Source organism: Schistocerca serialis, chromosome 1, assembly GCF_023864345.2.
Source record: "Schistocerca serialis cubense isolate TAMUIC-IGC-003099 chromosome 1, iqSchSeri2.2, whole genome shotgun sequence".
Lineage (NCBI taxonomy): Eukaryota > Metazoa > Arthropoda > Insecta > Orthoptera > Acrididae > Schistocerca > Schistocerca serialis.
The window spans coordinates 286,005,279-286,020,802 of record NC_064638.1 but is presented as its reverse complement, the minus strand read 5'-3'; the positions used below and the strand labels follow the sequence as shown (position 1 = coordinate 286,020,802).

The window sequence follows — 15,524 nt, the reverse complement described above, 5'->3', positions numbered from 1 at the left end:
TTTTAAAGCACTGCACACTTTAGAGAAGAGTTAAAAATGGATGTCTCGGAAGAAATGCAAATATTCAGCCGTGGCCAAAAATGGAAAAACGAGATCCTAAACGAAATTTAAGCTGTGTAAAACCCACATTTCCTCACCAACTTCAGTTCACAACTTTTAAAACAGAGATGCAACATGCGGTCATGGAGCTACGAATCCTGCAGTTCAGATGACATGGCTGCATGATAATGTATGAAACTGGGCAGACGAGGATAACTTTGATTCAAAGATAAGTTACTGAAAGTCGATTCTACTTGGCAATTTCAGGTTCAGTTTGGGTGATTTCCCTCATTCATCTTGTCGAATCCTAGGTTACATTTTACCCAAAAAACGTATCTTTCAAAACACTTTTTGTTCGAATTTCATTATTCCTACAATATTAAAAACTTCTAGAAAATAATTAATTAAAGTATCTAGATGTGAATTTATGTAAGAACATACAGTGTATAAGATTACATCATTTGCGAAGCGCAAAATTTTGTATTTCTGAACATTTAAAGCATGTTGCCGATCTCTGCATCAGTTTGAAATCTTATTAAGATCTGACTGAATATTTGCACAGATTTTTCAGACAGCACTTCATTATAGATAACTGCGCCGTCTGCGAAAAGTCTGAAGCCGTTATTAATATTGTTTTTCAGGTCATTAGTGACGCATCATGAACAGCAAGGGTCTCAACAGATTTCCGTGGGGCACATCTAAAATTATTTCTATCTCTGTCGACGACTCTCCATCCAAGATAATATGCTGCGTCCTCCTTACGAGAAATTCTCAATCCAGTCACAAACTTAGTTCCATTCCCGCAAACCATAAACGAATACAGCGAGTGAAGAACAGCGGCATTCCTTATCAGACAGATCAAAAGTGTTCCAAACACAGGCAGCGACAGAGATGTTGCAACTGTTGCGCAGATCGTGTGTCATGTTGCAATAAAATACTTGAAACCAATGATTCAAGGCAATCTGATATAACTGCAACCAAAGATGATAATGTGGGAATTTATGGATGTGATGCTTTAATGACGGGCGATGCCTCGCCGTGTGTAACGTAGGTGGCATAAAAGTTGTCATCGTACCATCCTTTCCCCTGGCGATTTCTGTTGAACGGACCACTCATAAGTGGTCGAAAAGGAATTGTCGTTCTGATGAAAACTTGCGACACACTGCGTACGAGCGATTGCGCAGTGTCCGAAACAAATTCCTTTCTAGCTTAACTTTCCACTGCTGTTCACCTGTATTAAATACATGTTTATCCATATTTCGGTCATACTGGATTTACGACTACAAATAATATAAAAGGCAAATTAAAACAATTGTCTCCGTGTCACTATTATTAGGTTTACACCCTCCATAGCTAGTTATCTTTCTTACGCTTCGTTTCACTGCTAATTGGATATCACTTGTTACCATAATGTGTTACTATAGTCGTGTAACGTAAACGATTACAGAGCTACTTACAAAATATTACAACAAAAACACACTACTGGTCGTTGTGCACTGACGGAAAAAAATTGCAACACCTAGAAGGAGCTGTGCGACATAGACGAAAGTTGGTTGGCGTGTTTCTACATCTGAAAGATGATGTCTATTCAGATTTCACGCCAGTCGCATAAAGAGATGCTAGTAGCGCACTATGAGGATGAAGGTCAGGTTTGCTTTACATACACGCTGTAATGCCGTAAGCGTCAGTTACCTTTGAGACCGGACGTGGTGAGTTGATGCTAGTCAACAATACCTTTAAGGCGACGAAGACGCCATTGTCAATACCTCACTGAGTTTGAACGAGGCTACGAGAAGCTGCATGTTCCTTACGCGATCCTGCAGAAAGACTTGGCAGGAATGTAGCCACTGTACACAACTGCTGGCAGCGGTGTTCAGAGGAATGTGCGGACTGCCACGTGGCACTACCAACAGGGAAAACCACCGTGTTTGGCGCATGGCTCTGGCACGTCGTACTGCATCTGCAACAGCAATTTTAGCCAGACGCTCTGTAGCGTGCATTCCACTGACCCCAAACTACCGCCACTTGCCACTTATCTCATGGGAGGACAGGGTGGACGTCTGTTGTGTTTTCTGATGAAAGCTTGTTCTGCCACGGTGCCAGTGATGGTCTTATGTTGGTTCGGATCCCAGGTGAGAGCCTGCAACTGATCTGGACACGTGGAGTTACGGTCTGGGGTGCGATTTCCTATAACAGCATGAGCACTCTCGTGGTTATTCGATTGATTGCAAATTTATACGTCGATCTGTGATTCGACCTGTTGAGCTGCTATTTATGAACAGCATTCCATGGGGTGTTTTCCAACAGAATAACGCTTGCCCATATAACGCTGTTGCAACCAAACGTGCTGCACAGAGTGTCAACATGTTGCTTTGGCCTACTCGATCACCAGATCTGTCTGCAATCGAGCAAATATGGGACATCATTGGACAACAACTCTAGCTTCATCCACAATCAGCATTAACGTCCCTATCTTGACCGTCCAAGTACTCACTCACGCAAACTGACATCTGGCACTCGTATAACATATTGCACGCACTTTATATGCTTGCATTCATCAACCTGGCAGTTAACATCGGTTATTAAGGTACCGGCAATTCACAATGCCTTATCTCGCGCTTACGTTAACGTGTGGTCTTTCAATGTTAATCACTTAAATGTGTTACGCAGACAAATGTATAACCGAAATTTCATTACTCTATATTAATAATATTTTTGTTACGATTTCTTCTATCAGTATACAGGGTGTAAATTTTAAGTTGACGAACCAGAATAGCCGGCTGAGGTGGCCGAGTGGTTCTAGGCGCTACAGTCCGGAACCGCGCGACCGCTACGGTCGCAGGTTCTAATCTTGCCTCGCGCATGGATGTGTGTGATGTCCTTAGGTTAGTTAGGTTTCAGTAGTTCTAAGTTCTAGGGGACTGATGACCTCAGCAGTTAAAGTCCCATAGTGCTCAGAGCCATTTGAACCATTTTTGAAACCAGAATAACTCGAAAAATAAGCTTCACACTAAAAAATTTGTAGGATTCAAAGTTGATTATTTTCGAGGGGGACATCTGCTCGTGCTAAAATTAGCCGGCACCCCAGCCCAGCCTGGAGGTGGGGCGGGAGGCAACTTTAAAATTTGGTTACAGATAAATAAGAAATACTTCTTTACTTCATAAATTCTGATTCGCTAAAACTAGAACTCTCTCTCTTTCTCTCTCTCTCTCTCCCCATAGGGTGGAATTAGAGTTTTTTTATTTATCCGTAACCATTTTCCACGCAAAAATGAGAACATTGATTTTCTTGATTTACAAAACAGCCAACTACCAAGAATCAAAACAAATGTTTAAGACAAAATGTACGTAGTATTTTACGTATATTCTGATTCTGAAATGAAAAATGGGGGTTCCAATTTGAAATTTTAAAGTTGGAAGGGGGGTGGGATGGCGGGCTAATTTTAGCACCAGCAGATGTCCCCATCGAAAATAATCAACTTTGGATTCTATACATTTTTCCGTGTGAAGCTTATTTTTCGAGTTATTCTGATTTCTGAACTTATAATTTACACCCAGTATATAAGCATTTATATTACTAAATACCACACAAGTATATAAACAGAGTCCATTGTTAGTCAGAGCATCACCAACTTAGGCTGTGAATCAAAAATGCAGACAACATGAGCCGTTTACATCTTTCTATCTTTCTCACATAAACATACTTTTATCAGAATGTTCAGCATATTCATTTAATAATTAATATGTCTGATGGATTGGGCACTGAGTTCCAGTCCTCATAATTTCTATCGTTAAACAGCAGATGGAAGCAGAATTTACCGTCTATTGTCTAGTATGTTTGAAAAACTTCTAAAAAGGAAATCTCTTATTTTCTGTCCGAGGAACGTTCGGGGGGACTAGCAGCATCCAAGGAATCAGGTTCTTATTACTGTGTTGAAAAATAAGATCCAGTTGTACACGTATCCCATTTATTACATTCCCCATTTGGCTACGCATTGCTTATGCAAAATTTGTTACATAATATAGAATTTGAAGGATTTCATAGTTTCATTTCAAACATTTTTTTAACTATCATCTCTCTATTCATTCCGTTCAGTTGGTCTCTCTATCCATTCCGTTCAGTTGCTCTTCCAAGTTGTTTCCTTTTTCTCACTGAATTACGACGTCATAACAACCTGCAACTTCTTTTTTTTTCTTCCTGAACTTAAATTCCATTTCAAAATATTTCCTAGGTTTCCATTACTGCTTGCTCAAAGTACTTACTCATTGAATAACGTCGGGGATAGGCTACAGCTCCGTCTCACTCTCCTCTCAATCACTGCTTCCTTGTCGTGTCCCACACCGCCTGTAACTGCAGTCTACTTTCTCTACAAGTTGAAGTAACATTGCGCTCCTTGTATTTCGTCCCTTTATCTTCAAAATATCGGAGAGCGTCGTCCACTCAACATTTTCATAAGCTTTCTCTAGGTCCACAAACACCGTAAATGTAGGTTTGCCTTTCTTTAACCTATCTTCTAAGAAAAAATATGTGGTTAGTATTGCCTCGTGTGTTTCTACATTTCTCCGGAACCCAAACTGATCTTCCCCGAGGTCGTCTCCTACCATTTTTTTCAGTCTTTTGTAAATAATTTGTGTTAGTATTTCGTAAACCATGACTTATTACACTGATAGTTCGAAAATATTCACACCTCTCAGCACCTGCTTTCTTTGGAATTGGAATTATTTCGTTCTTCAAGTCTTGTACATCTCGCACACCAGATGGAAGAGTTTTGTCGTGGCTGGCTCTCCCAATGTTATCAGTAGTTCAGACGGGATGTCGTTTACTCAGGGGGCTATGTTTCGGCTTATGTATTCCAGTGCACTGCCAAATTCTTCTCGCAGCATCACATCTCCCATCTGATCTTTACCTACGTCCTTTTCAGTTTCAATAATATTACCTTCAAGCTCATCTCCCTTGTATAGACCTTCAATGTAAGCCTTCCACCTCTCAGATCTCCCTTCTGTCTTAGTACTGGTTTTTCATCTGAGCTCCTCACATTCATACGTCTGCTTCTCTTTTCTCCAAAGACCTCTTTAATTTTCCTGAAAGCGGTATCTATCATTCCCTAAGGAAATATGCTTCTATATCTTTACATTTGTCCCCTAGCCATTTCTGCTTAGACATTTTGCACTTCCTGTCAGTCTCAGTTTTTAGATTCCCTTTCGCCTGCTTCATTTACTGGATTTTTATATTTTCTCCTTTCATCAGTTAAATTAAATATCTCCCGTGCTATACAAGGATTTCTTTTAGGCCTTGTATTTTTACCTATTTGATCCTCTGCTTCCTTCACTATTTCATGTCTCAAAGCAATCCACTCATCTTCTTCTCATTTCGGTCCAACATAAGTTGCTCTATCTCAACCTCTAGATCAAAAACTTGAACATGGCAGCAGTCAGCAACTGTAGTTATATGGATACAGAGTAATATATGACTTCCACGTACTCGTTGTACTGTGTATTCGTAGGTGTTATCTCTTCTACTGAGGAAGACAGATTTATATCTGTCGAAATTCAGATAAGGATTTGAATAAACTTCTCACGTGCAACTGGTTGGCGGTTTGATTCCCTTTGTATCCATAACCTCTGGTGCCTTCAGTTTAACCAGATATTATCTCCTTAATTTTCCGCCTTTCCGCAATTTCTTCAGTGATAATCTGCATTTAAATCCAGTAAGTTATGGTCAGAGTCCACCTCTGTTCCTGGAAATGTCTTACATTTTAAAATCTGATTTCGAACTCGCTGCCTGACCATTATATGATCAGTCTGAAACTTTCCAGTGTTGCCAGGTCCCTTCCACGTACACAACCTTTTTTCATCATTCTTAAACCGAGTGTTAGCGACGATTAAACCATAATTTGTGCTTCCTCTTCCACTGCTTTTACCCAGTCCATGTTCTACTCCTTTTCCTTCTCTTCCTATTCCTACTATCGAATTCCACTCACCCAATTAAATTTACATTTTCCTTAACAATCTGAATAATTTCCTTTATTTCACCACACATTCTGTCAATCTCTTCATCCTCTGTCGAGCTAGTTTACATGTAAACTTGTACTAATGTGGCAGATGTTGGCTTCGCGTCTACCTTTTCTACAGTAATATGTTAACTATGCTGTTCCTATTAACTTACCCGCATTCCTATATTCTTATTAGGTCTAGACCTGCGTTATCCCTATTTTGTTTTGTGTTGATAACCTTGTACTGATCTTACTGAAAGTCCTGTTCCTCCTGGCACCGAATTTCACTTACTCCCACCTTAGCTATCTTCAAACTACCCATTTCCCTCTTTACATTTTCTGATCTACCTGCCCGGTTAAGAGATCTAACTTTCTACGCCTTGACCCATAGAACGCCAGTTTTGTTCCTCCTGCTGAAGATAGAGCTGCACGGCCTTAGGAACGTCTGTAGCTTCCCCTTGCTTTCAGCTGTTCGCAGTACCAGCGTAGCAAGGCCATGCTAGCTGATTTTTCAAGGCTAGGTGGGTCAATCATCCAGAGTGCTGCCCCTGCAACTATGAAAAGGCTGCTGCCCCTCTCCAGGAACCAAGAAGTCCTCCATTCTGGTTGTACCTACAGTATGGCTTTTTTTATCGTTGAGCCACGCAATACTCCCTATCTCTGCAAGGTCCGTTGTTCATATGGGACTATACCCACAATAAATACATTTCCGTTATTTGTTATCCTTTCTAGTATTTCCGTTGTAATGGCCAGCATTGTAAGTTACAGTCACACTCAAATACACTGAAGATCCAAAGAAACTGGTACATCTGCCCAATATCGTGTAAGGGCCCAAACGAGCACGTAGAAGTGGCGCAACACGACATGACATGGACTCGGCTAACGTCTGAAGTAATGCTAGAGGGAGTTTATACCATGAATACTGCAGGGGTGTCCATAAATCCGTACGAGTACGAGGGGGTGGAGGTCTCTACTAAACAGCACATTGCAAGGCGTCGCAGATATGCCCAATAATGTTCATGTCTGGGGCGTTTAGTGGCCAGTGGAAGTGTTTAAACTCAGAACAGTGTTCCTGGAGACACTCTATAGCAATTCTGGACGTCTTGGGTGTCGCGTTATCCTGCTGGAATTGCCCAAGTCCGTCGGAATGCACAATGAATGGATGCGGGTGATCAGATAGAGTGCTTAAGTGCTTGGCACCTGTCAGAGTCATATCTAGACGTATCAGTGGTCCTATATCACTCCAACTGCACACGCCCCGCACCTTTACTGAGCCTCCACCGGCTTGAATAGTCCCCTGCTGAAATGCACCGTCCATGGATTCATGAGATTGTCTCCATACCCGTAGAAGTCCATCCTCTCAATACAATTTGAAACGAGACTTGTCCGACCTGGCAACATGTTTACAGCCATCAACAGTCGTGTTGGTGTTGACGGGCCCAGGCGACGTGTAATGCTTTGTGTCGTGCTGTCATCAAGGGTACACGAATGGGCCTTCGGCTCCGAAAGCCCATATCGATTATGTTTCTTTGAATGGTTTGCACGCTGACACTTGTTGATGGCTTAGCATTGAAATCTGCAGCAGTTTGTGGAAGGATTGCACTTCTGTCATGTTGAACGATTCTCTTCAGTCGTCGTTGGTCCCATTCTTGCAGGATCTTTTTCTGGCCGCAGCGATGTCGGAGATTTGTTTTACCGGATTCCTGGTATTCACGATACACTCGTGAAATGGTCGTACGGGAAAATCTCCACTTCATCGGAGATGCTGTGTCTCATAGCTCGTGCGCCTACTATAACACCACGTTCAAACTCACTTAAATCTTGGTAACATGCCATTGTAGCAGCAGTAACCGATCTAACAACTGCACCAGACACTTGCAGCCTTGTATAGGCGTTGCCGACCGCAGTGCCGTATTTTGGGTGTTTACATATCTCTGTATTGGAATACACATCCCTATACCAGTTTCTTTGGCGATTCGGTGTAAATCGCTCGCATGTAACGTGTGAACATCAACACCATTAGTGACCTGTGTATCAACAATCTGTCTGTTCCTGAGTTATACTGGAGAATGAAATGTCGAGAAGTTTTATGTCTTTTAGTCACCTGTGCTCTACAATTAATTTTATAATTAATATATTTTTGTTAGAAATATTTCACGTTTTCATTTGACTCACCCTTATATACATAGTGTTTCAAAGTCTTTGCATCAAATGTCTCTGGGTGATAGATCATAGCACGGGAAAAAACTTTTGTCAGAGACAAAATGTTCAGTGACTCTTCTCTGTGGCGATAGGCGATATCCGTTATGCCCCTGAGAAGTGGCATGGCATAGGTACTTTGCATCGTGAATATGGCTTGTTGTGTGTTGCCTATAATCCAGCCATCTGCTCCTTGTGAAAGGGGATAGGTCCAGCAAAAATTAGAGTTCTTGACTACGTACTAAAATACATCGTACAAAAGAATTAGCGAAACACGTTTACTAACCTGTGGTACGTCAAATCTGTTATGAGACAGTCGTTACCTGTGGCCTTATAGTATCGCTCGGGGTCTTCGCTTTCAGTGTTACAGTCATTCGCCATTTATTAAGTGTGTTATGCATTACCGAGTCAGGTGATCCCTGAGAAGGAAGGAAGTACTGGGGTCCCAGAATTTTCTAGTGACGTACACAGATGGCAGTTGTCTTTTGTGGACATTGTATTCAACCAAGCACATGTAATGCGACATCTTAATGCAGTGTTCAAAAATGTTCAAATGTGTGTGAAATCTTATGGGACTTAACTGCGAAGGTCATCAGTCCCTAAGCTTACACACTACTTAACCTAAATTATCCTAAGGACAAACACTCACACGCATGCCCCAGGGAGGACTCGAACCTCCGCCGGGATCAACCGCACAGTCCATGACTGCAGCGCCCTAGACCGCTCGGCTAATCCATCGCGTTAATGCAGTGCAGTTTGCAAGAACGGTCTGCTTGATCCAAAAAAGATGGACTTTTGGTCGTGGTGCTGCAGATGCCAATGCCTCTCCATGTGTGATCCACAGGTTGTGGACACGCTACAGGGAGATAGGTCGGCACATAAGGCGAGTTGAACAAGGTTGCCGACGCATTGCCACCCCACGCCAGGTAAAGGCCGACATTTGACCATCTCTGGGTTGAGGCATCGTAGTGATACCACGAGAGCAGTCCGCAGGTCGTGGTCTCGCAGTCGCGTTCTCGCTTCCCGAGCACGGGATCCCGGATTCGATTCCCAGCGGGATCATGGATTTTCACCTACCTCGAGATGAGTAGGTGTTTGTGTTGCCCTCATCATTTCATCATCATTCATGAAAGTGGCGAGTTTGGACTGACCAAAGGTTGGGAATTTGTAAGGGCGCTGATAACCACGCAGTTGAGCGCCCCATAAACCAAACATCATCATCATCATCATCATCATCATCATGACCACCAGAGCACTGCAGGGCGACCTCAGAAGTGGCATTGGGACCGCTGTATCTTGTGTAATGAACAGGCTACGAGAAAGGACTGTGCGACCCAGATGTCCCATTAGAATACCCCACTTGACACATCTTGCAGTTCGCCTTCAGTTCTGCCATTCCCAAGTCACCTGGCAACTTCGTCACTGGAAAGAAGGATTTTTCACAGACGAGTCCACATATCCTCTAAAGGAGGGTGATGCCCGTGTTCAGTTGTGGAGACTCGTGGTGAGCGCTAGCCGTCATCGACAGATTTCCAAGGTCCATATGACGCTGTGGGGAGGCTTCAGTTTTGACAGCCATACAGAGCTTGCCGTTGTCCGTAGTCGCCTTACACCCAGGCAGTACAGCGAACAGATCCTGTTGGACTATATGGTGGCTCTTGCATACAGTGGTAGCTGTGAATTCCTTCTAATGCCAGGTCCTATGTGGTGACGTCAGCAGGGATGTCTGGCGAACCCTGGAGGTTGAAGTACTGGAATGGCTGGCGCTGAGTTTCAACCTAAATCCCATCGTGCGTATGTGGGACATGCTTAAAAGACGTTTTCGTGGTCGTTGTCTTCCACTTCATACTGTCCAAGAACTCTCATGGACTCTCATTGAAGAATGGGAACAGATACCTCAGTCCATAGACTTATACGGAGCACGCCACATAGCAGTGATAAACGCTCACGGAGGGTATACACGTTATTGAAGCTCTCACAGTGCAATGAAAAGCACCCAACATGACGGGATGAATGCTTGTTTCCACTTTGTTTTCGACGCCTTTCCTACATTTCAGGTTTTTATCTGAACAATAAGAGGATGTAACGATTTTTTCTGTAATTAATTTGTCATAGGTAAAGGTTCTTTACAGACGAATGGAAAAACTGGTAGGTGCCGACCTCGGGGAAGATCAGTTTGGATTCCGTAGAAATGATGGAACACGTAAAGCAATACTGACGCTACGACTTATCTTAGAAAATAGAATAAGGAAAGGCACACCCACGTTTCTAGCATTTGTAGACTTAGAGAAAGCTTTCGACAATGTTGACTGGAATACTCTCTTTCAAATTCTGAAGGTGGTAGGGGTAAAATACAGGGAGCGAAAGGCTATTTACAATTTGTACAGAAACCAGATGGCAGTTACAAGAGTCGAGGGGCACCAAAGGGAAGCACCGGCTGGGAAGGGAGTGAGACAGGGTTGTAGCCTCTCCCCGATGTTATTCAATCTGTATATTGAGCAAGCAATAAAGAAAACAAAAGAAAAGTTTGGAGTAGGTATTAAAATCCATGGAGAAGAAATAAAAACTTTGAGGTTCGCCGATGACATTGTAATTCTGTCACAAACACCAAAGGACGTGGAAGAACAGCTGAACGGAATGGACAGTGTCTTGAAAGGAGGATATAAGATGAACATCAACAAAAGCAAAACGAGGGTAATGGAATGTAGTCGAATGAAATCGGGTGATGCTGAGGGTATTAGATGGGAAAATGAGACGCTTAAAGTAGTAAATGAGTTTTGCTATTTGGGGAGCGAAATAACTGATGATGATCGAAGTAGAGAGGATATAAAATGTAGACTGGCAATGGCAAGGAAGGCGTTTCTGAGGACGAGAAATTTGTTAACATCGAGTGTAGATTTAAGTGTCAGGAAGCCGTTTCTGAAGTATTTGTATGGAGTGTAGCCATGTATGGAAGTGAAATATGGACGATAAATTGTTTGGACAAGAAGAGAATAGAAGGTTTCGAAATGTGGTGCTACAGAAGAATGCTGAATATTATATGGGTAGATCACATAACTAATGAGGAGGTAGAGTAGCATGGAGAACTGCATCAAACCAGTCTCTGGACTGAAGACCACAACAACAACAACAGGTAAAGGTATAATTTGATAACATACCCAGTCCTCAATTATTGCTAAGTGGAGTACAGCAGACGCCCAAAGTCAAGTTCTCTAATACTTTTGAGCAGTGTAGCTTTTTCCACTTAGAGATACTCCTTCTTATGATTTTCTTGCTGAAAATCACTCTATCAGTTTACTGCGGTGGGTAGTATGCAGTACACCTAGTTAATAGAGCGTATTAGTGTAGTGAAATCTCGTCGTCCCACGGCCTGCGAATACGTAAGGATTCGTAGTGTCGTTGGTAAACCCGACAGGGTAGCCGAGAGCGCCAAGGCGCTGCTTCCTGGACTCGGGTAGGCGCGCTGGAATCGGATCGAATCCGCCCGGCGGATTAACGACGACGGCCTGTGTGCCGGCCAGCCTGGATGTGGTTTTTAGGCGGTTTTCCACATTCTACTAGGTGAATACTGGGCTGGTCTCCACGTCCCGCCTCAGTTACACGACTACTATTTCACGATTTACACTAGACCACTAGACGCCGACAGCTGGGGTCCACTCATTCGGTCCCAGGTGAGGAGGGGGGGGGGGGGGGAGGTGGCGGCAGGAAGGGCATCCAGCCACCCCTAAAAATTAACCGTGCCAAACCCTTACTTAACCATGCCGACCCTGCGCACAATGCGGGATATAGGCAGTAGCAAAAGAAGAAAGTAGTGTCATTGGTTGTCGTTGTTGTGGTCTTCACTCCTGAGACTGGTTTCATGCAGCTCTCCATGCTACTCTATCCTGTGCAAGCTTCTTCATCTCCCAGTACCTACTGCAACCTACATCCTTCTGAATCTGCTTACTGTATTCATCTCTTGGTCTCCCTCTACGACTGTTACCCTCCACGCTGCCCTCCAGTACTAAATTGGTGATCCCTTGATGCCTCAGAACATGCCCTACCAACCGATCCCTTCTTCTAGTCAAGTTGTGCCACAAACTTCTCCTCAATCCTGTTCAATACCTCCTCATTAGTTATGTGATCTACCCATCTAATCTTCAGCATTCTTCTGTAGCACCACATTTCTAAACCTTCTATTCTCTTCTTGTCCAAACTATTTATCGTCCATATTTCACTTCCATACATGGCTACACTCCATACAAATACTTTCAGAAATGACTTCCTGACACTTAAATCTATATTCGATGTTAACAAATTTTTCTTCTTTAGAAACGCTTTCCTTGCCATTGCCAGTCTACATTTTATATCCTCTCTACTTCGACTATCATCAGTTATTTTGCTCCCCAAATAGCAAAACTCCTTTACTGCTTTCAGTGTCTCATTTCCTAATCTAATTCCCTCAGCATCACCCGACTTAATTCGACTACATTCCATTATCCTCGTTTTGCTTTTGTTGATGTTCGTCTTATATCCTCCTTTCAAGACACTATCCATTCCGTTCAACTGCTCTTCCAAGTATTTTGCTGTCTCTGACAGAATTACAATGTCATCGGCAAACCTCAAAGTTTTTATTTCTTCTCCATGGATTTTAATATCTACTCCGAATTTTTCTTTTGTTTCCTTCACTAGTTGCTCAATATAAAGATTGAATAACATCGGGGAAGGGCTACAACCCTGTCACACTCCCTTCCCAGCCACTGCTTCCCTTTCATGTCCCTCGACTCTTATAACTGCCATCTGGTATCTGTACAAATTGTAAATAGCCTTTCGCTCCCTGTATTTTACCCCTGCCACCTTTAGAATTTGAAAGAGAGTATTCCAGTCAACATTGTCAAAAGCTTTCTCTAAGTCTACAAATGCTAGAAACGTAGGTTTGCCTTTCCTTAATCTAGCTTCTAAGATAAGTCGTAGGGTCAGTATTGCATCTCGTATTCCAATATTTCTACGGAATCCAAACTGATCTTTCCCGAGGTCGGCTTCTATTAGTTTTTCCATTCGTCTGTAAAGAATTCCCGTTAGTATTTTGCAGCTGTGGCTTATTAAACTCATTGTTCGGTAATTTTCACATCTGTCAACACGTGCTTTCTTTGGGATTGGAATTATTGTATTGTTCTTGAAGTCTGAGGGTATTTCGCCTGTCTCATACATCTTGCTCACCAGATGGTAGAGTTTTGTCAGGACTGGCTCTCCCAAGGCCGTCAGTAGTTCTAATGGGATGTTGTCTACTCCCTGGGCCTTGTTTCGACTCAGATCTTTCAGTGCTCTGTCAAACTCATCATGCAGTATCATATCTCCCATTTCATCTTCATCTACATCGTCTTCCATTTCCACAATATTGTCCTCAAGTACATCGCCCTTGTATAGACCCTCTATATTGGTAAGCTTCAGCAAATGTTTTGTCTCCAAGAGAAGTTGTTCCTATGATGTGATCTACCATCGTAGACGTTTGGTGCAAAGACTTTGTAACACCCTGTACATGCAGTGTTATAGCTGATTGTAGTGGAGATTGTGTTTGGTTGCAGATAGCTCTGAGGGCGGCGATGCTGGAACACGAGAACGCGGTGCTTCGTGCGCAGTTGGTGACCCTGCGGGAAGAGGCGCACAGTTTGCGACACCTGTTGCTGCAGCAGCGAGCGCTCCCGGAATCCTGAGCCGCGCTCGTCCGTCCCTGCACAAGCGGCAGCTCCTGCACATCGTCACGGCTTTGACGCCGAGGGAACATTTGACGGGCAGCGCAGCGAAATCTACCCCGCGTCTGGCTGCTCCTTGCCCTCTACCCGCACTGCAGCGGAAAGCAGTGGATCACTACAGTACCTGCAATCTGTGACCCCGGTGTTGTCCTTGTTCGCCTTGCGGCTGTAAGTCCCGAAAGTGTCTGGCGTTTAGCGTACGGCGCACAACTGACAGCCGAACATTGCCAAGAACAGCGTTATTACTGACAATCCTCATTCCTACGAACAATTTTTGTCGTTGCCTCTCTTTTATCTGTGATTGCGACACACACATCTAGTCTTTGGACTCTGTAGTAGCATTTTTGACGAGATTACAAGTTACACTTTGTCAGTTCATTATACGCTCGAGCATACTATAAGCTCTCTTGTCTTGATGTAAAAACAGAACTGCTCTTTGGAACAAAGCTCGCTAGCAATTGAGAAGAGATCTGGTGTTTCATTTATCTTGCCACGCCCACAATTTGAATGATTTCGTAACCTCTTAGCACAATTTACGATGCATTAAAACTTCGCACTAAAAAACGATATTTTACACTGTTAAGAGTTGCAAGTTATGACAGCATGATGGTCGAGACAGATATAGATTTTTGGTCTGGCATTCCAGTGTTTTCAGTAACGCGAAATAGTGATTCTGTGATGGAATACAGTATGAGTATGCTACAGAAATATGGAAATAAAATGGATGTATCTGTTGGCACATGCCATACATTCACCGTTAAATGCCAGGAGTTATATTTATTATCTATCATAAACTTTGGCAAGATGGCAGTCGAGTGATCAGGGCTAGTTCTGCGCTAGTGATTAAGTTTCAAATCGTATTTTATTCGCTATTTTATCTGTTTTACATTTAGGTAAATTCTTTATTATACATAATAGTTAGCATATTGAATATTTACTTGTGCTATTTTTATGAAGTATACGCTTACATCCACTCAAATAACATCTTTGGACATGGTGGTGTATATTTATGGACGTTATAGACTTCCTTCTACATCATAAGTAATATACGTCTGACGTTCGTAGATGTGACTTTTATGTAGATGATCCATAAGACGCCAGTTCTTAACTGTATCTGCAAGTGTGGGTATACAAACAACAGATTAAAGCAACATGTATTATAATTTCCTACACAGACAGTAGCACTTTCTTTTTTGATAATTACTTTCCAGTTCAAGCAAAAAAAAAAAAAAAAAAAAAGTAAACGCACAGCAGATCATACTATCGCATATTTCACATTCTGTTTTCTTGTTAGCTATATTATTGTTGAAGTACTGAATATTTTGTGCTGTGACATGTATATATGGATACTACGTTCTTTCTAAAGACCTTACAATTGTTTTCTACAGTATTATCGTAAAATAAATTACATATGACGAACATATGTTTATTTTCATTTATCTCACGACATGATCCTAATACACAGGATGTAATGGGTATAATGCAGATGTTTTTTATATGTGTGTGAAATCTTATGGGACCTAACTGCTAAGGTCATCAGTGCCTAAGTGCCGGCCGGCGT

General features: G+C 42.5%; 1 protein-coding gene across 1 annotated transcript in view; it reads left to right on the top strand.

Annotated features, from left to right (window-relative positions):
- Window positions 1–14,253, top strand: part of LOC126466238 (CCAAT/enhancer-binding protein delta) — a 41,036-nt gene extending 26,783 nt beyond the window's left edge. Inside the window, 2 exon segments of the mRNA XM_050096372.1 lie at window positions 13,796–13,894; window positions 13,897–14,253. Coding sequence (XP_049952329.1) covers window positions 13,796–13,894; window positions 13,897–14,100 — 303 coding nt within the window. The 3' untranslated portion in view covers window positions 14,101–14,253.
- Window positions 14,254–15,524: the final 1,271 nt, after the last annotated feature.